Raw genomic sequence first — 22,343 nt, forward strand, 5'->3', positions numbered from 1 at the left:
ACAGATTCTATTGTAGGGGAAAATATTTGATAGTACCTTTATTACGCTTTTTGTTTTTTATTTTACTAAGAAAAATATGGCTGGTGTATATGTCTCCTACAGTATAATGAGTACCAAAGTAAATCATGATATTTCATGGTGTTTTTTTAGTCTTTTTTATTAAACTTATTTTGCATTGCGTCATCGTGGGATTTACGTACATCGTGAGTACAGGAGACGGCATGCGCCCCTAGTTTGCTCCCACCCTTAAAAATATTGAATTTTTAATTACATTGCTGGAGGAATGAATCTAATAATATAATATTATTAGTATAGATTAGGTTCTCGCATATTTATTAGGGTTAGTATATTATATAATTAAAAATTTTAGATTGTCAAAAACTTCTGGAAACAGCTAATAATATTTCATTGCCAGTTTTTACTTAATTAATCAACAAAATCCAATACGCTCTGTACTTCTCTTGTTTATAGGTATATGCTATGAGTCAGAATATGTCCCATCCTTGTTGGTTTTTCCAATGGCATTATCAAAAAACAAGGATGTTTGTAAATAAATTCTCTAACCTTATCCTCAGTCAATTTCATTAAATAAAAAGTGTAAAAGCAATTTAGTGATAGTAAACGTATAATATGCAATTTGTGTCCCTAAAATATTTTTAACTGCAATTCACAGATGCCCTGCAAACAAAGACATCTGATGCGATATAGACAAACGACGATAGACATTTTCGAATAATACCAAAATAATTTGAAAAAATGATAGTTGATAGTTTAAAGATTAGGTTTTATGGTTATTTAAATAATTGTCAAGTGAGTAAGCCGTAAACAATTATAAAATGTCTCACGAAAGTTTAAATAATTTAATTGTCAAGCGAGTTAAAACGATACTTTCATGTTAATTAATTTTATTAAGTTCAAACTTTAATGATTTTTAATTCCATTAAACTTTGCGATATGGGACTTTTAAATGTACACATTGATAAACAAAATATTTTCGTTATAAAGTTCGAATTTAGTACAATTTTTATGATACTTTACGAAGATACGGGGTCATATACCTGTATAAAAGTTTGTGGTTAACGTACTTTAGACCTTGTTTGTAACCGAAAGTTTACAATTCAATTAAAAAAAATGTTGTTTTATTCATATTAACGTATTTATCATTTTAGTGCGAATAAACTAATAAGTTGTAGTTTGAACTTGAATTATCGTAAACGGTAAGGACGTTAGATTATTTCGTGTAGTACATTTTAATACATCTATATTTCTTTTTGCTAGATGTTTGATGTATATAGTGCTAGAGGATGAAATTTCATATTTGGCATCTAGGAAACGAGTTTTTGACAGTAACACTAATTGACGTCTCCACGAAAAGACTATATTTTATAGGTGACAAAAGGTATTTAATGTTGAGCGTAAACTGTCACCTAATAAATAACTAAAATAGTACTATATTACTATAACAAATCTAATTATGTCCTAAAACACATTTCTTAAGTGCTTAAAGCAAATGAAAACATAACTCAACATAGTACTGTCACCGCACTTAACTAATAGCATTCTGACCTCCCTGGACGTAAACAAATTTAATTAAATTTCCTACCATCAACGTCATTTGACGTCACCACCGCGCCATACCTTATTACAAAGGCTCTTATATTTTTTCCGAGGGCTATTGTTGAGAATTTATATTGAAGTAAAAAGGAGCAGTTCTTGTTTATTTTATGTACGTATTTTTCTTTTGAAATAAGAGTTATTTCCTAATTTTTATTCTGTACTCTAATATGTGCTATGTTAAAGTCTGAATACGATTTTTAATATAACAGAAGTCTACTAAAATAATAATTGAATTGGTTAAAAGGATTGTTGAAACCTATTTCTTATTACCTTCTCAGGTATAGGTATGCATTCCTGATCTCGCATATTGTATAAAATACCAGAAATGTTATTTGCATATTTTGATTTAAATTAGAGTACAAAATGAAACTGTTCTTGAGTTTTGCGAGTAGGAGTTTGTCATTTTCATTTTAAATTCTAATAACTACATCAGAAATTATAATGTAACCGATCTTTTTAGGTACTATTTTAAAGTACCTCTTTTAAAGAATTTTTACGATATGCCGCAATCTAAAATGTATATCTCGTCGCTTTCTTATTACGTCAACGTGATTAGATTTTGGACGAGTACAGATTAGAAATGTTTGCAAACCCACACATATGGCCATTGACCCCAAGCCATCACATTAATATGTAAATATTTATGAAATTATATAGTATTGTTAGATCTCTTCATAGTGCTGTTCCCCTGACAACGCATGCTTAATTTTTAAGTACGGTAATGGTAGCCTTGTATCAATTCAATGTGACTTCTATTAACTTCCACAAGAACAGTTCTATTATGATGAGACCATACCCTTTTTTTAAATATTTTTTAATTTTTAAATGAAATACTAAGGGCACTATAAGGATAATAATAACCTACCCGAAACTAAGATGTCTGAATTAAGTAGATGCGAGAGAAGTGTGTCTAAAACGCGTAAAATAACAATCTATAGTTCCGTCTACCCCTCTCGGTGACGGTCGTGATTTTTTTGTTATATTTGTCTACGGAATTCCATGTTCTGGAAGTTTCAAAGTTTACAATAGGTATTTGTACTACATTTAAATAACAGGCATTATCTTAAACGTTGTACGGATGTTTTGTAGTTTTGCGAGTTGATAAGAGCCGGCGAAGTGCGGGGGGCGGTGTGTGGAGGCGCGGAAGACAGCTGACGCGGGCTTGTATCGAATGAATGCAGCCGATGAGTCAGCCAGTCACGTGGTATACTGCGTGGTCCCCGCCGACGTTGATTGTTTATACGCAGAGAGGTCGATACGAATCGTCTATATGTGTGACATGTTATCGTTTTGAAGTAAGGTCGAATGTGAAATGATTAATTTATAATTGTAATTGAAGTACACTATACTTCAAATACATAGCCTTTTAAAACTAGATTGATACTTAAAGGAGAAGACACAAATACCTTAAACGTAAAAAAAGAAAAACATTTCTTAGAATATTCATCGTAAATTTTCTTTTCAATGATATCTGCCATCTCTTTATAAAAGTTGTCTGTCTTGAATATTCTATGACAGGACGGTCGCGTTCGCCCCAAGCCTCCAACAATGCGTGAAATAAATGTGTCTCGTCTGAAACGGATTGCATTATATTGTGAAATCTGTATTTAAAAATTCTACGATTCAAGAGATAGCATATTCTTATCGTCCTACTTCTCATGCTCCGTAAGGTAATTTTTGAATAGACTGGCGTAATTTTTTCCCTAACTGCGATGAAAGATAGGAAATTAAATAAACCCGTTTCTTTATTGTGTAAAGTGTGAGAAAGGATTTAAGGATAATAAATTTATTTTTAACATTTTATTTAAACAATGCGCTATTTCTTTATTTTTTGATTTGCTAAGACAAAAACTAAGAAATAATATTTTTATCGTATAAAAGGAATCTCTGCTACATTTATAACAACTTATATGTGATTTAATCTGGATAAAGTTGTCGAAACTGGTTGTAAGCATATCTACTCATTTCAAATTTTAAATTAAATCATTTATCCTTGAATATCTTGATGTTTCAACTTGCGTGTTAGAAATGTGGATTTTTTTTAGAATAACAATTTTAATTTACTTACTGGGTACTTGTAAATTTAAAAGATATAAGTTTTACGTTCGTGGAATATTTCCGATGCGGAAAGAGCGATTCGACTCGACATGCCTTGTACGCACTCGACGATACAGATTACCTAGGCATTTTAATTATACGTATAGCGCCGTGAGAAGCATGCCTCAAGAAACCGCATCGTTCTTGTTCAATAAATAGTATTGGCTTACAAGTAACATTAAATGTTACCAACTGTATTGTAGTGTTCCCATTTGTAGATTAACAAAATAGAGGCTGTTTAGACGATAAACAATGTTTTTCTCATTTGAAGTAAGTTACCGAAAACAGACGTTCAAGCATATTGTCGATTAAATGTTTTTTTTTTTTGTTAATTTAAAAAGTTTTAGAAAATTACATTATTACTAAAAAAGAACATACTGTTTACAATATTTTTATCTTTATAAGCTTAAACGTGAAAGCTCACGTTTATTTTTTAGTGTTTTCTAGATGTAAGAAAATATTACTTACAGTAGGCTCTTTTTAGTTACGATCAAATTTTCCGAAAATTTTGAAAAGCGTCATTTTTCTATTTAATCGACATGTTATAAATGTGGTATAGTCGACAGATGTTTCAATACCGCGTCGACTTGAAATCCCTGATTTCAGCCTATTTCTCTGAGTTGCAGAAAGTAATCAAATTGCAGTTTGTAATGTCATGTAGGCAAAGGGTGTTACTTAGCCCTAATGCCGTTAAATTCAATTAGCTATGCTATAACAGTTTTGACATTAACGATATTTGAGACAAAGCACGCACATCTAATAACATGTTACACATTCGTTTCGAAACAGGTTCTAAGTCCAAATTAACAGCTTTTGCCAATTGGCAGTCGTGTAGAATGTTATATCATTATTAGTTGTTAAGCTGTCCGCTTTTGTAATACTACTGGTAGAAATAATAAATCTGAACAGTTTGGCACATATTGCTAAAAAATTTGAAGACGACTCCATTAAAGCATTCTGCATTATAAAAGCTCTATAAAAAGTATCGCTTGTGCTCGTCTGTACATTTCTTTGATTACTTGTGACATTATTATAACGATTTAAAGGTCCATAGGCATAATGCAACATATTAACTAGAGTGCCAAAACATCTGTATAATTTCTTACTGACTCGATTAAGCGATAAAACTTTCCTGTGTTTATAAACCTCGCTATAAGAATACCCGTTGGTCTGTCGATACTATACGACTGGCTTCTGCCGTTGTATCTAGTGTGTGGAGAGAGCAAGGGGGAAGGGAGTATATAGTGACACTGCGCGTCTCTCTGCACATGTGTGTGTGAGCACGCGGTACGCAATTATTATAACCTACGCACCGGCGTCGTATTTTCTAAACCGTTGGCAGGCCAGACGAACGAAGTGCACATGTTATAGACAGTTTAGTACGTTTTTGCAGATGTTTTTAGTGATAGTACTTTATTAGGTCATCGATTAATTTGCAAAACGTTTCAAAGTTATATCTTTGTTGTTTTATGAACAAACGCTGTTGCAGAAATTAAGTATAGCCATCAAAATGGGCCTTTAATTTCGTCCCAATGGACCTTCATCCATCCTTTTATCTTAAGTCGTTTTGAAGTAAAAGCTCTGTGATGAAATTTAAGTGTTGATGTAAGGTGTAATGCGGGAATATTATGCAAAGGGGGACTTACACGTGTTTACTAGTTATTAGCGTCCCAAATAATCCACTAAACAAACCAAAAAATGTAAATAATTTTTGAACTTATTGAAAAAGGTTACTGAAAATGTTATTTAAAATTGACTCTGTTCATTCACATTTTTTCGAACTTCCTCTAACTTCGTAGTTGATTTAATTACCTGTCCTACTTTATTTAAAAGAGAAAACATGCCAGTTCTTAATAGTTAAATTAAAAAATAATCCATGTTTTAATTGAAGCGGAAAATGGAGATTCCGTGTAGTAAGCAATTTTGAACGAGGCAATTAAGTTTACGAGACAAGATGTAATTGATTGCTAAGCACTTCGTCGCACTTAATCTGTGTTTAATGCACGCCGTTAAGCGAACTCGGCTGATATGACATGTATTTACACTGTTAATTAAATTAAGATGATATTTATAGTACTCATTATAATACCGTCTTAGAGCTGCAGTTATATGCCTGACATAATAGCATCTAAAATATATAACTAGTTACTCGCGACTCAACCCGCGTAAAATTAAAAAGTATAATAGCCTATCTTTTTCACTGATAACGTAGCTTTTTAATGATTAAAGAATTTTTGAAATCAGCCCAGTAGTTTTTGCGTGAAATAAATACATTCAAAAATCCAAATCTTCTCTTTATAGTATTAGTACAGATTATTTCTTATAATTTTATTATTATAACAAATATACATGTACGTAAAATGTTTCCATAGTTCACCTTTTGTTTGTACAAATCTCGTACAAGGTTATTGTACATTTTGGATATAACAATGTATTGCAACATAGTTATTAAAAAACAATTAAAAACTAGTAATTCAATGAACAGTATTAAACGTATTAACTTTTACAGTAATTTAATTTAGCAAACCTTGTTTATGGTTGTAAACATAATTTCATATAGATATCAAGCTTAGGTACACGCTGTAAATCATATGCAAATCAAATTTTCCATTTGGGCTGGCCTACGTGTTCAACATACACTTGTAGGCGGACGTTTCGTAGCCAGACGCCGCGTTATCTGCGAAATAACAACTTTCATAACCATCAGCTTTGTTGCTACACATAGTCGACTGTTAATCTTTTTATTCTGGGTTTCTGAAGTTTCGATTTATTTGATCATTACTTAGCGATTAATTAGTGTTAGGTTGGACTTTGCTTCATAGTAGTAAACTCTAGTTACGTTGTACGGAAACGCATTCATGAAGTTATCGAACCAAAAACACTAATGCATCCTTAAAAGTAGCTGGGAAATCGGCCATTAAAGTCCGAAATAATGATGCTTTAAACTAATAAAAATGAGTTTTATTTAATCTGTTCCAAATCAATCGATTTTTGTTTAAAATTTAAACAAGATCTGTTCAGCTGTGCTGGAGTTACCTGGTAGCAATCTTTGCGTTAGTTATTAGCTGTTGCTCGCGACTTCGTCCGCGTTAAATTAAAAATATATAGCATATGTTACGCACTGATAACGTAGATTTTTAATGGAAAAAGCAGTTTTGAAAAAGGCTCAGTAGTTTTAGAGTTATTTCAATACATACAAAAATACTAATCTTTCCTCTTTATAATATTAGTATAGTATCAAAGAGTATAGATTAATGAAATGAATTTTAAAGAAGCTATTTTTAAGAAGCTATTCAACAACCTTTATTGTAACGACACATTATGTATAACTATTAGCTTGCATTTGCACAGTAATTGCTAGCATAGACTATCGCGTATTCACGCTGTTTGCTCCATGATAAGTTTATCTGCTCTGTGTTTAGTGTTAGAAGCACGATTGTTTATTAAAGCAGTTATCGAGTATTTCAGTACGCTACATGTACTAATGATAATCGTTTATTAAAAATAGGAGAAGCTATTTTTTTCATTGTTAAATGTATTAGCTATCGCCCGCGAGTCTGTCTGCGCGGAATTAAAAATTTATTTATTTTTTTAGCTTATGTGTTCTTTTGTACAACTTTGAAATTTTTTAAAAATACATCCAGATATACACACTTACGCATTTATAATGTTAAGTAAAAAATAGGATTAAACCGAAAATATAAAGATAATGCTATTATATTTTATCATATGTTAATTTCTAAAGCCCGTTCACCACAACAAAGTAAATGGAAGTCGTTAGCAAAAGAAGGCTTTGATTAATCCTATTATTTCCTTAATTGACTCAGTGTCGGCACAAAGGGAGAACTCAGACGTAAAATACATTAATAACTGTACATGTTTTGTACACAGACTGCTCGCTGTAATGGAGTTTGTCATGTGTAACATTTCACTGAGCCTTCTGGCTCTCTTAATATATGGTTTATTCGATATCTTAGTCGTTTAATTCCAGTACAAAAGTTTATACTGCGAGCCAAACTGCATACAGCAATGATTTTCGTAGTTGTCTTAAATTATGGTTGTTTTGACTAGTAAATTGGTGATTTACCTATTCCATTCGTGTGGGGCGATCTTACTCAAAGCTACAACTAATGAACGCTCTTCGAGAAACACTCAAGGCATTGGGAGCGTAGACGAAGGTAAAGATAAATTTACAGAGAGATTTCGTAACGTCATAGACAACATTTTTTTGTCGTTGATGTTACGAATACTGTCTGGCAAATATTCGTGATAGGGTATCTGTTGTGGAAATATTTGAGTTGTATGCTAAGTTGTAAGCGTATGCATATGATGATAGTGTTCGGCCTCGGTGCGCGGGATCGATTCTCGGGACTGAAGTATGCTCCGCAGGGTAAGGGCACGCATGCTCGGAATATTTTGTTGGACATGTGTGTTGTTTCTATTAACGTAGCATTCATCGCGTTCAATGCAATGAGAACTTAAGTAAGTAATTGTATTAGCATTGAATGTGTTAATAAAATATGATATCAATCAAGTTGTATTATAAAAAGCGTAGTATTATTAAAGAATATCTTAAACCTGTTTGCACAAATATTCTGCAGAAATATGAAGTAGAAATAATTTAATTTAAGTAAAGAATATAACTTCCAAAATATAATATCATATTGTAAACACGATCATAGAATCAAGAACCTCGTCATGTTCGTTCTTGAACTTTACAAGTCCTTTAAAGGTCATTATTTGCCTGTTTTAAAATGAGTGGATCATGTTCTGAGAAAATAAATTCCACTCATTAAGTCGTTGTTCAAAATAAAATTTGTTATCTCACATTCGAATTTTACAAGACACATATTTCTCTTGTTAGCAATTTTGTTATTTTAATATTTTCATAAAATTTAATATAAATAGTGATATTTTTAAATTGCACGATATTCAATCGACATTCAGATATTTTTTTGTCTTTAGTCATCGTTTGTATTTCAATTAGTCCGTCCATCCCGAAACTTTCGCCACTTCGTATTGGTTTTGGCTCCAGCCGCCGCTCGTTCGTTTTGACATTTCGATTTTAGTAACACCCGCCTCTGTTATCATTTCAATCTCCCGTACTGCTCTGCTATGAAAAGGGGATTAGAATTAATGGTCTTTGTTCTTTTCAATTCTGCTGAGTTTAATTTATTAATTTTATTAATAATTCCTGAACAGAAATTAATAATAAAATTATAAGTTTGAAACATTTATACGAGCATCAAAATTCCGACTTTATTCCGTTTTGGTAAACTACATTATTCTCTATAAACGCACAAACGGTAATTATATCATTGATTTTACGCATTTCAACTCCATATAATTTTTACGACGAAATCAAAGTATGCTTTGTTTAGTACACAATGCTCAGGATCTCACGCGAAGAGCCTGGCATTATAAGTCCTAACTCGAGCTATGTCTATACTATACCCGTTGTACTTACATAAATGTCTCGATACACATGTTTCTTAATATTTGAAATGTTAATTACTAAGAATATTCAATGCTGTAATTCATAGGTATATAGTGAGGTAAATCTTAAAATACATATTAATAGTCTAGTTGTAATATAACTAAGAATGAAGCGCCGCTTGGTCCTTCTCTATTCCTCAACGAAAAATAAGAATGCATCTGTTCCTTTTGTTTTGTTCTTGTCTTTATACTAGAGACTTTTTACTAGAGAATCAAGAAAATGCGTTTATAAAAAAATATTTTATGACATTTACAAAATGTGGTTTCATTTCTTTAAGTAATTGTCTGGTTGTCTATGATGGATCTGCGCTCGATAGAAAGTGTCGCCTGTCCTTACGTATTGTTAATGCACAAGTTTTTATAGCGATGTTTTTGTATGCATTATTTTTTTAATGTGATTGTAACAAATAGTTATTTTTTCACTACTACGAGAACATAAAGAAATAAGTATGAAAATTGATATAGTTTTAAAACTTTAATTTAATATGTAAACTTCTAAGAAATTCACATATACATAGTAATTAAAATAAATATTGGTGTTTTTTCCTTCGCGCACAAGGAAAATCTTGAAATGTAAGCAAGTCAATTAAATGCTATTCTGTTTATATTACACCATGAATGTTTCTAATTTTATTTTCGAATATTCTCGTGTTTTTGTTCGATTCAATCAATCCGTCTCGATTACAGTGCGACCTAATAAACAGTAATTAAAATGTACAGATTGCGCAATTATTCTTTTTGTCTAATTTATTACAAATTGTACAAAAACGAGGGAGTAAAACAAGTTTTCTTAAGATTTACTTCTTGCTTGCTGCTTCTTTATCGCACTATTTAGATATAGTTATTTTTTTCGTTTAAATTTTTTAGCTGACTGTTTATGTAAAAGCTACAAATTACTCTATTCAAACACTTCACAACATCTGACTCAGAAATATGGCCTAAAATCCTTTTTAAATAGGCGTTTGAATTATCGATCCATAAGGATAAGTTGAAGAATCTGTGAATAAAAAAGAATTAACTTTAACAAAACATTTCCTTTTCTCTTTATTATATTCCCATGTGTCTAGTTATATGTTTCTTTTGTCGAGGTTATACTGATAGGCTTGTTTTTTCTTGACCACTATCTACCCTCCCCTCGGACGAGATGCATCGCACCGACGCATATTACCGCTTCGAGAACAATAAAATGCCACTCAAATGTCTGCCCGCTGTAGGTAAGTGGTCAGTGAACTGTGGGCTCGCGGATACTCAGACGTCTGTGATAAGGTTTTTTTGGACATTTGTCGCCATGCCAACATTTTACATTTAGACTTGTAGTTTTAATGTTATTTTGCACACGTATTTTTCTTATTTAGATAGAAAAAAATATTGTTTTAAATGTGTGATTAAAATTGATCTAACATATTAATGCTAATTGGTGGAGTATGATAGTTTACGCTGCTTATGATTTTAGTTTTATTATTTCCGTTTTGTACCCAACTCTATAATGGGTGACGTCACGTATTTTAGAATTTTGTTTTTATTTCCTTTATGATTTATGCAATGTTTCCTTGTACAGTTAAAAATGAGGCTAGTTGGAACATATAAATACAATTAGGCAACGTTAAAAATTAAATTTTCATTGCATTCGCTGGTATAATCGTTAATAATACTTAAAAGTTAATATTAACTCAAGATTGGTTTTAAAATTCGTCGATTTATTTCTTTTTGAAGGCAATAATAGCTTCGATATATTTTTAGACAAAGTAGTAGTTTCCCTGGCGTTAAGTGTTACCACTTCCAGACATGCGGGAGTATTGTCGGTGATTACGGAAGTTCTTTCCCCTGTAACGATTTAAAAATCTAGTATAGTTTATTGTTGTGGTTAAAGTATTGTTTACCTTAGGTACTTTCCCACATTGATGTCATGTGATCGAAGTTTTATTTTTAAAAAGGTAATTAGCTGCTATAAAGAAATTATTTATGTAACTAAACCCCTGCGCACGTTTTATATGGTTGAGTAATTTATATTAAACGTTATAATTACAGATTCTTTAAATATTTAACTTATTATGTGAATAAAGTTTAATTGGCTTTTTTGGAACACATTAACATATCAGTTTTCTACCCAACGCTATCCACAATATGTTGCTAATGAAAACCTGTCATGATTCTATTAAAATAACAAGCTTCTCTATACTTTCAAGTCAGGTTTCACGGCCACAGGCGATACACTCGATACCACCGTATTAGCACCCAGTTTATATAAACCCGCGACTGGCGACTGTCTTCAATGACGGCTCAGCAACGAATGAGGTCACGGTACGCTGGTACATGAATACGATCTCTGAGATACGCACGCGGCGTGCAAACCGTCTTTAGTATCAGCTGGTTTTACAACAGGCGTAATGAGGACATTACTTGTAAAGTTTTCGATTAAGTCATAAAACCTGTTTCATTAGCGGCCTTAACACTTTACGGCGATTAGTGCAGTGGGGCGATTATAAATTACTCTAATGAATACTGTTTTATGTTTGCCTTTCTTTTTAATTTTAAACCTTAAATTTTTTTTGACTTTTCAACTTTTTATGGGAAACTTAATATTATTCTGAAACAATATGTTCTGTGATAAATAGGTACTAAAACTCTTTTAGATCTAAACACTAACTTTTTTTGTTATGTTATAGCTTCGTTTCCGTTTCTATTAATTCAGTTCAAGGTTATTATCGCACAGAAATGACTAATCCTTAAATATAACCATAGTTGTACAAACAAAATTTTCAATTCACGTATGGGATCACATTTTTGGTAATTTTTTAACGTCTCATCCACAATAATCGGTCGTTCACCAGCAAGCGTGTGTGGCGGGCGCGCGGTGCTGGGCCTCAGGCCGTCGAACTCGCTTCGAGTTACGTAACTGCCAAATTTGATGGAATCCTGTCCAGCGAATTGGCGCCAACGCCATTTTACAATACACATGTCGTTAAATTTAATATTTCATGTCAACTAAAATATTATTTTTAATGCAATTGCCGATAAAATAATTATTTTTATTTAAAAAAGCTGTTATAAATTGTAAAACTCCTTTAATAATTAAGTAAATGTTTTTGAGACATACAGTCAAATGGTTTATTCGAGAAAATATCGTGCTACCAAAAAAACTATTATGGAATGTTTTAAAATTGACTTTGAGATTATCGACATTTTGCACTTAAATATCACAAGCATCGATTGTCGATGCTTGTGATATTTAAGCAAATAAGTTCTAGCATGCGAGTAGACTAAAGTTCGTATGCACGACAGCCAGATAAGCGAAGCCAACGGTCGCCGCTCCAAAGTAATTACTTTGCCAAATACTCGTTTATGTAATAAAAATCTAATGATAAAGAATTCATTTTTGTGGAAATTGTGGCGATATGCCAAAAGCCCAGACACGTTACGTAAATTTCATTACGACATGGCGCTTCTGTTAAAATATAATAATAACTGGAATACGTCCTTACGTCCTTTAGACATCTGTTGACTAAGTTTACGTATTTATCAGATATTTCGCCTTTTACAACATAACATATTCTTTAACTTCAACGTTTTATTTCGGAGGCTAATACATACTAATAATATAAATGCAAAAGTTTAGATGGATGGAGGGATGTTTGTTTGGAGTTTGTAGCCTAAACGGCTGAACGGTTTTCGATGAAACTTGGCATAAATGTAGAGGATAGTCTGAAAGAACACATAAGCTACTTACTTTTTCTTAATCTTAATTCCACGCGAACGGAGTCACGGGCGAAAGCTATTTAAAATAATTCTATGTGAATAATTCTTGAGCTTCACATCAGAGTATAAACCTAATATCTATAGTTTACAAATATTTCAGCTACGTATCCTTTTTAAAATTAAATTTAAAGTGTAAAAATAAATCATGTACTTCTTACACCGTCTTGATTTTGTTAACATATTCAACACCCAGTGAACTCGCACACGCGATATTGAACGTGTTAAAACGTTAGATAAACCTCAAAATAGCTTTGTATATTAGCGTAGAGTATAGAATTCGATCCAACTATCAACGTTACAGGATACAATGTTGTAAACCGCAAGAACCCGAGTCGTCACCTTCATACAATTAAAACTTGGGAACATAATTTGCGCTCCTCGCATTCCACTTCCGTTGGGAGATCGCCATTTTGAATTCTTCCAGGCGCGAATTCTATTACACACTGCAACGTACAGGTTGAATTTATTAGATGGAAGGAATGTTTGGTAGGAATTTTAACTAAATAATATGCAAATACAGATTGCGTGGCATATACGTATTTATATCGGAAATGTTGCAAAATTATTAACTTTGTAGGAAACTTTAAAAAGCCCTTAAAAATATGTGTCTGAAAAAAGGCACTGCTCAAAACGGATAAGGACAAAAGTAAAGTAAATTTAAGGAATTGTAAAGCTCGTGGTGGTATTTCGTTATACAAACATTGTATGCGGTTCAAATTTGCACCGCAATAACTTCATTCGTGGACGAAATTGCCTTTTATTGTACGAAAATGTAATACCCAGTCCGTTAATTAAATTCTATTGAGCGAAATGAGGAATTGTTGCGATATTCATTCCATTACTCTGAAAATGAATTTCAATAAAGGAAGTTAATTGAAATGTTATAATTTTAATTACGTATTATACGTTATTTTTTATTCCTTTGTTACGATTGTGGTGTATAATGTGACTATAATTAAGTTTTCAACCACACAAAGAATAACTCCAGAATTAATTAGTCAAAGTAATGTATGTTTTAGGATAAAAACCTGAATGTTGTGTGCTTAATATCTTTAAAGCGCTTCTCAGCTGTAAAAGGACGAACATCGAGTTACAAGTCGATAAATGTTCATAAAACTTTTGTAGAATATAACTCAAGCGAAATTAGCAATGTAAAATAAACAATAGTTTAAATGTAAATCATTTTTATTGGGAGGGACATTTAAATAATATGTCACTTGCACGCTGCTGTTACGCTTTGTGATATAAAAATCACAACAGCAGCGTGGAGGTAAAATTTTCGATAAAATTTTGTTAGTGGCGATAGATTGTGTATTAAGCTACAGGTAAATGTCTGTTGTAACTTAGACATTAACTAATTATAATTTAAAAATAATAAGCCATACAATTATTAGTAGTTGATATAGAGATAGGGTACTTCGAAGAAAAGATAAAAATCGAACGGTATTTTTAAATCAAGTCGCACTTATAAGTCAAGTCAAACGATCTTATATTTAATTACACGCCAGTTAGTTGTAGAAATGTATAGGGCAGGACTATTCTATCGAGTCTCTGTTCTACGTGATCCCGTCCCCTATGATATAATCTGGGTCTATTGGCCTACCGTTTAACTAAGTCGGACGGTCTCGTGGTCTATTTGAAAGCAGGTCGCCTGATTGTATACCTAACACTGAGTCATTTAAACAGTAGGCATATTGTTAACATAGTGAAAAGTGAACAATGTGCCCACACTCATGTCATAAATTACTTTAATTTAAGTTTAACTGGTTCATTTTATTGTAAATAAGAATTCTTCATATTTTTTTTTATTTTGTGGCTCTAGCCGTAATCTATTTGATCGTAAATTGCAGGATGTTCCTGCTTAACATTTTAACAATATGTTTTTTAACATATAATGTAATATTTCTTTGAAAATATCCCTGTCAAATGACAAAATAATATATAATTTATAATAAATGCAAGTTGACGTCTCGTAATAAAGTTGAAAGTATAATTTAGTTTTCTAATAACGTCCGTTGTCGACAGCTGTGCGTTCACTGCAAATACACAACCGCAGCAAGACAAGAGCTTGCAATATAAATCATTCAATTCCTGACAGCGTTAGTGTTGGACTGCAATTGCAACGGAGATGTTACGACGACTAATGGAATACCCCAGGCCGGGCTTAGAAATGCTTATACTAGATACAGTCTCAGTTATATCTAAGATTAGGTAAGGATTGTGTTGCTTTTGTATGAAATAAAACAACCTATTGCAGTCTTTCAATTGCAATACCTACTTTACGAAGTGAACAATTTTTTATCTTGTTCGGAATAGAATTTCACTATTTTACATAGAGTAAACAAATTGATCCCTTTTACCAAGTACCACTTGTCGATAGCAAATTACGATAATCAATTCTGAGAATTGACTATCGCAATTCAATTTCTACGAACTGTGATGACTTCATCAATTGAATTATGTAGTGTTATAAAATGTAAAAATTGTATTTGCAAAGCTTAGTCAAACCCCGCATCTGCAGTTGAAAAAAAATAAACATTGAAAAGCTTTATCACACAATTATTCGATGCTTATGAGTCACTGAAACATCGAAGCAAAACACCTTAGAGAAATTATATAAATGAAGGTAACTCTAGAGCCAGAATAACATCATAAACAGGCAATTTAAACATTATAGCACTCTTATTCTCAACTCACCTGCTATTAGACGACTATCATCATTATATTAACAGCCGCGTCATGAGAAAAGCACTTAGGAACACACCATCACGAATCTAATTCGGAGTCTCTAAAACATCTTTTCTAATGCACAAAAAATCCATCTCATGTTTAGACAGGAAAGTTGGCAGCTGTTACAAAATCTACCTTAAAGGGGGGAGGGGATTAGTTCCGAGTAATACACATGGGGAAAGAGGTATACGACGCGAAATGTGATGAAATATGTTTCAAAATTGTATCCTTATAAATTTTCGTGTAAATAAAAGGTCTAAGTGCTCTTAAACCTGTCGTTAGTTGTGTTATTTTTATTTTTTGAAAGCCAGTGATGGCAAACTTTACGATAGTACTTAAAAAGTAACAAAAAAAATGTCACCAAGGAAATAAAAAACGTGAAACATTTCTTATACTTTTTACGTACTTTATCAACTGTGAGGAGATTTTTTTATAACTAGTAATGAATTTAAAGAGCCTTCAAAAATCTAGAATATACCATCATATTCTTAAAATTCTGTCTTAATATATAGAAATTACTGCCAAATGTTGAAGCATTTATGAGATTTAAGTTTTGCGAGTTTTTAATTTGACTTAAATTTAGTGGGCGGATATTTTGTGGCGTCCATTTAATGGAACGTCGACAGTTCCAAATTGGGTATGCATTTATTTTATGGTATTTTTAGAATAGACAGCTACGTTTAAACAATAAGATGCCTGAAGCCTATTACTAATGGAGACCATTGGTCATTTGTCAAAGTGTCCGATGTAATTTAATTGCTGCATGTTTTTACAAATAGATCGTGGTTTAATTCATAAATTAACCATTAACTTAAACAATATGTAATCATACTTCATACTAATATTATAAATGTAAAAGTTCAGATGTATGGATGGATGTTTGTTAGAGTTTGTGGCCAAAACGGCTGAACGGATTTTGATGGAATATGGTATAGATGTAGAGGATAGTTTGGAAGAACACATGGATACTTACTTTTGTTTTTTTTTTTCATTCCACGCGAACGGAATCGCGGGCCACAGCTAGTAACTTTATTAATTATTTAGCTATCAATAGATTCGTTGAAATCAAACTGCATTCAATTTAATATCGCTTCGAATAGAATTGAATCAAATTAATTCCAGTTCCATTATAATAAGGCTGGATTATGCATAAGCGATTCAGAGGAATTTATATTGCAAAGATAATTCATGTCAACGTTACACGTATTCAGGTGCATGTTGAATAAAATTAAATTTTTAAAATTTTATTTTCTTAACATGAACACTGTCGGCAAGAGTAGGTATTACCGCTGAACAAGCAGCCTAGGAGACTTAAATAAAATCTTATTGATTGCTAAAGCTAGACTAGATGTTTGCGAAGTCTACGAATGCTTTATAACATGTTAGTCTCTTAACTCCACGAGAGATACATCTATATTTCTATATCTATATCTATACTAATATTATAAAAAGGAAAGATTTGTATGTTTGAATTTTTGTATGTATTGAAATAACTCTTCTTTCACTTTTTGAAAGCTATGTAATCGCTGAGTAACATAGGCTATAGTTATAATTTTCACGTGGACAAAGTCGCTAGCAACAGCTAGTCAGGTGTGTAGGTTGTAGAATAAAATGTCCTTTTGTATGTAAAACTGAGATATGCTTCTGTTTAGGTTTAGTCAGTGTAAATCTACTGTTAGACGATTCTTATGTTACGTTGCGTTTGCCGTACGTCCAGGTATAGCGCTGAACCGGTCCTTGCTTCCTCATCAATACAGTTACAATGTACTGTAAGGGGTATTGAACTTTTATTTTTTACTATTGTAAAAACTAAAACTATTTACGACTTTAGAAAAACATAGTTAAAATTATTTCTTATTAAATAAATCAAATAACATTTAATCCTAAGCAACACAACACAATCAGAAATAATAAGAGAAAACGAACATAAACTAACGTAGTAACTAAGTATGGAAAAAATGTAAAAAACTAAATAAAAGAATGTAATAAAACATTGTGATGCTGACCGGATTGGGTCCATTATTAACGGCCGGTCTCAATAACGCATCCTAGATCGGGAGATTGCTTCAATCGAGAAAAAAAACGACCTGCTGGTCGATCACTAACCGGTGTCTCAATAACACCGGATAGCAAACATCGACCGATTTTCAAAATGGATCAGCGGGATCGATGTACTTTGTGAAGTTCCCTCCTGGCGTTCCATTTCAAGCAGATGTCATTATGACTGTGCTGTAAACCTATTGATGAATTTAAGAAAATATGCACATTTTTGGGTTTTCACGTACTAAGTAATTATTTATTTGTTGCGTATTTTACGAATAAAACGTGTTTCAACATTTTCCAAGCAAATTGTCATCAACCGATTCTCCCTTTTCGGAGTTTTGGTAGCGTAATCAGAGGAATAAATTATCTGTCAATGTCATTTGACACCAGTTGTCAATGTTATTTACATCAGCTATTAATTTAAAAATTAATATAGCTTCTATTCGTGTTTTTTGATAAACAACTAAATATTCACCATCGAAAGTGTAAGTGCAATGGTAAGTGTACTTTTATTGAGTTTTTAACATGTTTTTACTTTCTATACTTTTATTCAAAAACTTCCCCCGTGAAGACGCTTCAATTCACGCCTAATTTGTATAAACCCTTTACATAGTAATTTCTTATTATTTCCAGACCTCAAGCAAGCCTCTTACGAAGGAGGATACGAAAACACTGCTTTCGTTCATTGAAAGCAGTAAAATTAAATTGACTTGATGATTGACTAATGCTACCACGAATAAATTGAAAAATGAAGAGTGGAGACGGATAAGCGAAAAATTCAATGTTTGTTGTTGTTTGTTTACTTTATTGTACTACTATTTTTGTAAAAAATAAAAACTTTATTTTTGTAACAAATATAAAAACTGTATTCTTGTAATAAATATAAAGGCTTGATTTTCGCAAAGTTTTTTATTTGAAATACTACCATCGCCCTGAATGCATTTCTTCTTCGTCCCAGTCTGAAAGTTGCTCTAACACTTCCAAATCACTTTCACTATCAGCTATCACTATACGGCAACAAGCCAACCATTTTTTAATCTCATAATAAATTAGTAGAATCTCCCGATTTCCATAGATTGTAAAATAAAGATTTGTCAAAATTCCAAAAACGTTTATTGAAACACTACAACTGTCACTTTCAAACAGAGGGCGATCCGAAAAGTGTTTGAAATCAGATTTTTCCCTCCAATAGATTAGTCATGTTTTTAGATCGAATTTCTATCGTTCGGTCGTTTATTGAGACAGTATTTCAAAAGATTAGGGTACGGATTGGGATTTTCGATTGATAAAATTGCATATTGAGACCGGCCGTAAATGATACGAAGAATTATGGAAATATGAAATCAGTAACCTCTTGTCGCTGAGTTGAGTTGTGGAGATGATGGCTACATAATAGATGTAATAATTCAAATGTCATGTAACCTATTTAACTAAAGTTAAAAGTTTTACAATTGTTACCACGAAATAGAAAAAAGGTCGAATTCGAGCTTGCTAATTAGTTAACCAAAGAAAATTCACGTACTCAAGTACTTGTGTACTCTTTGTTTAATCTACGCAGTCGATAACATTGCGATCTCTTACTTATATTTATAAGCTACTAAAGTTCATTATACAATGATTACAAGTTTATCAATTTATTGTAATTAGCTATGAAGAATAATAATAATAATAATTGTTTTTTTTTGTTTATAGTTATTTAATCTCGCTATTTAACTATTTCTAAACTATTTTATACCATTCTTTTTTAATTATTTGGGACGAGAAACGACCTTTTTCAGATGCAAAAACCGTTGATGTTACATTATCCATTAATTTTCAAAGTTATGTAAATTCTAAAACTGTGCCATGAAAGTTATTCAAATACTAAAAATACTATTATTACAAATGTAACAACTAAAAAGATTTCATGTACTTTATATTAACTAGCTCTTATTCGCGACTTCGTCCGCGTGAAATAAATAGTGTAGCCTATGTCACTCAATGATAACATAGCTTTTTAATGGTGAAAGAATTCTTGAAATCGGCCCAGCAGTTCTTGATTTTCTTCAATACATAAAAAATACAAGTCTTTCCTCTTAATATTAGTATAGAAAAACACTGTTTTATCGTATGTAATACTGCGTCCCTTTTACAAAACCGGATCCTGATAAGAAATGCTTAGTACTCACCATCAATCTTATCGGCAATCGTCGCAGGCCCCGCTAACGTTTACGATTTGCGAGCCGATAATATGTTACGCTAATTACGTCACTACACATGCTTACTATTCTATATTCAATGTACATTATTTATTCTAATGAGTACACCATCTCTCCCTAACCATTTCTACAAAACAAAGACTAGGATATGAACATTTTTCTTGGATGTGGGGAGAATCTTTGAATGATACCCTGCCTTCTAGGGGCGTTTGCCGCGTTCTTAGTATCACAAGTTATTCCTAGGAATAACACATAAAAAAATAATATGATACTTATTATGTAATTGTTGGAAACATCCTTAACCTTGGCAGTGCCGAGTTAATATGTCGATATTTCACCTAAGAGGCTTTAAAACGCCCACGCTTTCCACTTTATTATGCCTTGCCAGACAGTGACGCATTGCCGAAAAATGTTATTCTAGTTCAATGGGAAATGCCAAAAGCGGATAAACATTAATTCGATTTTATCCATTGAAAGAATGAAAATCATACTTCATACTAATATTATAAATCAGAAAGTTTAGATGGATGGGTGGATGTTTGTTATTTATTTGGCATATGTGTAGAGGATAGTCTGGATGAACACATAGGCTACTTAGTTTTGTTTTTTTAATACCACGCGGACGGAATGGCGCGCGAAAGCTAGTATAACATTGAGCATTTTCCGCGATTTAGTTTACGCGGAATTAAAGAACTTAGTTAAGTTGTATTCTTAATCTGTGCCAAAATTAACTGTAGATAATAATAACAAAGATATGTAAGAAACTTATAACAAACTTTCGAATTAATAATTATAATTGTGTTCACGCTATTCTGCTTGGTTGGTCTCTTTACGGCTCGTTTTAACAAAGAACTGTATATAACCTCTCGGGTAAAAAAATAAAAATTATCCATCCATAACATGCTTGTTCCTTGTACGCCTCTAATGCGGCGCAAGACCTCGGAGAGTTACAAATAAACGAGCGGATGGGGAATTAATCTTCATTTGCCGGGAACACGAGAAAATGAAATAAACAAATCGTTTTGTTTCGTTATTAATCTATTGTACACGACAGCAGCGGTAGAAAAGGCTATTAAAAATGGTTTACTTGAACGTAAATTGCATAGTATTTGAAATCTTAAACATTTATTGTATTTACATAAAAACAAAGATTAGTGTAAATCCATTTCAAGCCGGGCTATCTATTATCAGCAATAACTTTAATTTTTAATAAGTTTTGGGACTATATATGCCATTGTAAAACAGATGAACACTAACGTCTTTGTAAGATATATGAAGAAAATATTAAGTTGTATTAAAGCTAGTCATTTTTATTATTACCTTCCTCTTTTCCTAATAATTTTGTGTTGTCCCACAGGAGCACCATCTCCAGAGGGCGATATCAGGCACGGGGCTCATAATTCCTACACCGGAGGTGTGCGAGGTCAGCGACCTCGAGTTCTACGAGAGATGTTATCCAGCCGACTACAAAATGCCCAAGCAGCACATACATATGCAGCGTAAGTACATACTCTAGTATTGTATTGTAAACTGCCTAAATCAATAAACGATTTCTAGACGTTAAGGCTTATCCGCATTATTTTATTTACTTTTTTAACTCATCAAAAGATCGCAGTAACAGTCTAAAGACGAGCTCTACTGTTTAGTGGGGAATTGAATGCTGTTTATCCAATTTTTCTTATAATAAAATTGTTTGAGATCGATCTTAAAGATCTAATATTGAGTTCAGTGCTCTTTTAAGTTACCGACGACAGCCTTTTTAAATTTTATGTGTCAAGGGCCAACGAACTATATTTACCTTAAAGTTAACGTCAATCATTAAGAGTGCGTGCCAGGGTTTTAAAATGTCTGAAGTGACTTATTTTGGAGCACGTTAATTATATCACGTGACTTCAACCTTTTAAGGAGTCGTTGAATATGACATGTTAAATTCTGAACTCTAAAAAGAACAGAGGGCCTTCCCACGAATGTTTAGAGAACATTTTCGTAACGTCATCGACAAAATTCGTATTCGAAGTATACACCAACAAAATGTATGATGTAACTATCGGTGAATTTCTATACCCAAACACTTGTATTATACAACTGTTTTGAGTGAGAAAACCCTCATTAAATTAGAATCGTAAGGGGCAGTACTACCAAATTCTCGTAAATTGCCTGATAATAATCAAACAGATAAAATACGTGACGGAAATATAGGATTTTTTTGTTTCACAATTCAAGATACCGATAAATAAGAACCTGGTAGTTAGTAAAAGCGGCAACGTCGCAAGGGCGCTTAAAAGATCATATTCGGGCAGTTTTGTAAAAAAACTTTATTTTTCGTGTTAAGATAAATCTTTCCTATTTTCTGCTTAACATTTCTTTAAAAAGATTGTATACAATATATGCTAAGTATTAAAAAAA

General features: G+C 32.3%; 1 protein-coding gene across 1 annotated transcript in view; it reads left to right on the top strand.

The window, feature by feature from the left end:
* LOC106101792 (enhancer of polycomb homolog 1) overlaps nucleotides 1-22,343 on the top strand; it is a 60,966-nt gene that overhangs the window by 4,638 nt on the left and 33,985 nt on the right. Inside the window, exon 2 of the mRNA XM_013281128.1 lies at nucleotides 21,295-21,436. Within this exon, the coding sequence (XP_013136582.1) occupies nucleotides 21,295-21,436 (142 nt within the window). The remainder of the gene's footprint in view (nucleotides 1-21,294; nucleotides 21,437-22,343) is intronic.

This window comes from Papilio polytes, unplaced genomic scaffold, assembly GCF_000836215.1.
Source record: "Papilio polytes unplaced genomic scaffold, Ppol_1.0 DF823935.1, whole genome shotgun sequence".
NCBI lineage: Eukaryota > Metazoa > Arthropoda > Insecta > Lepidoptera > Papilionidae > Papilio > Papilio polytes.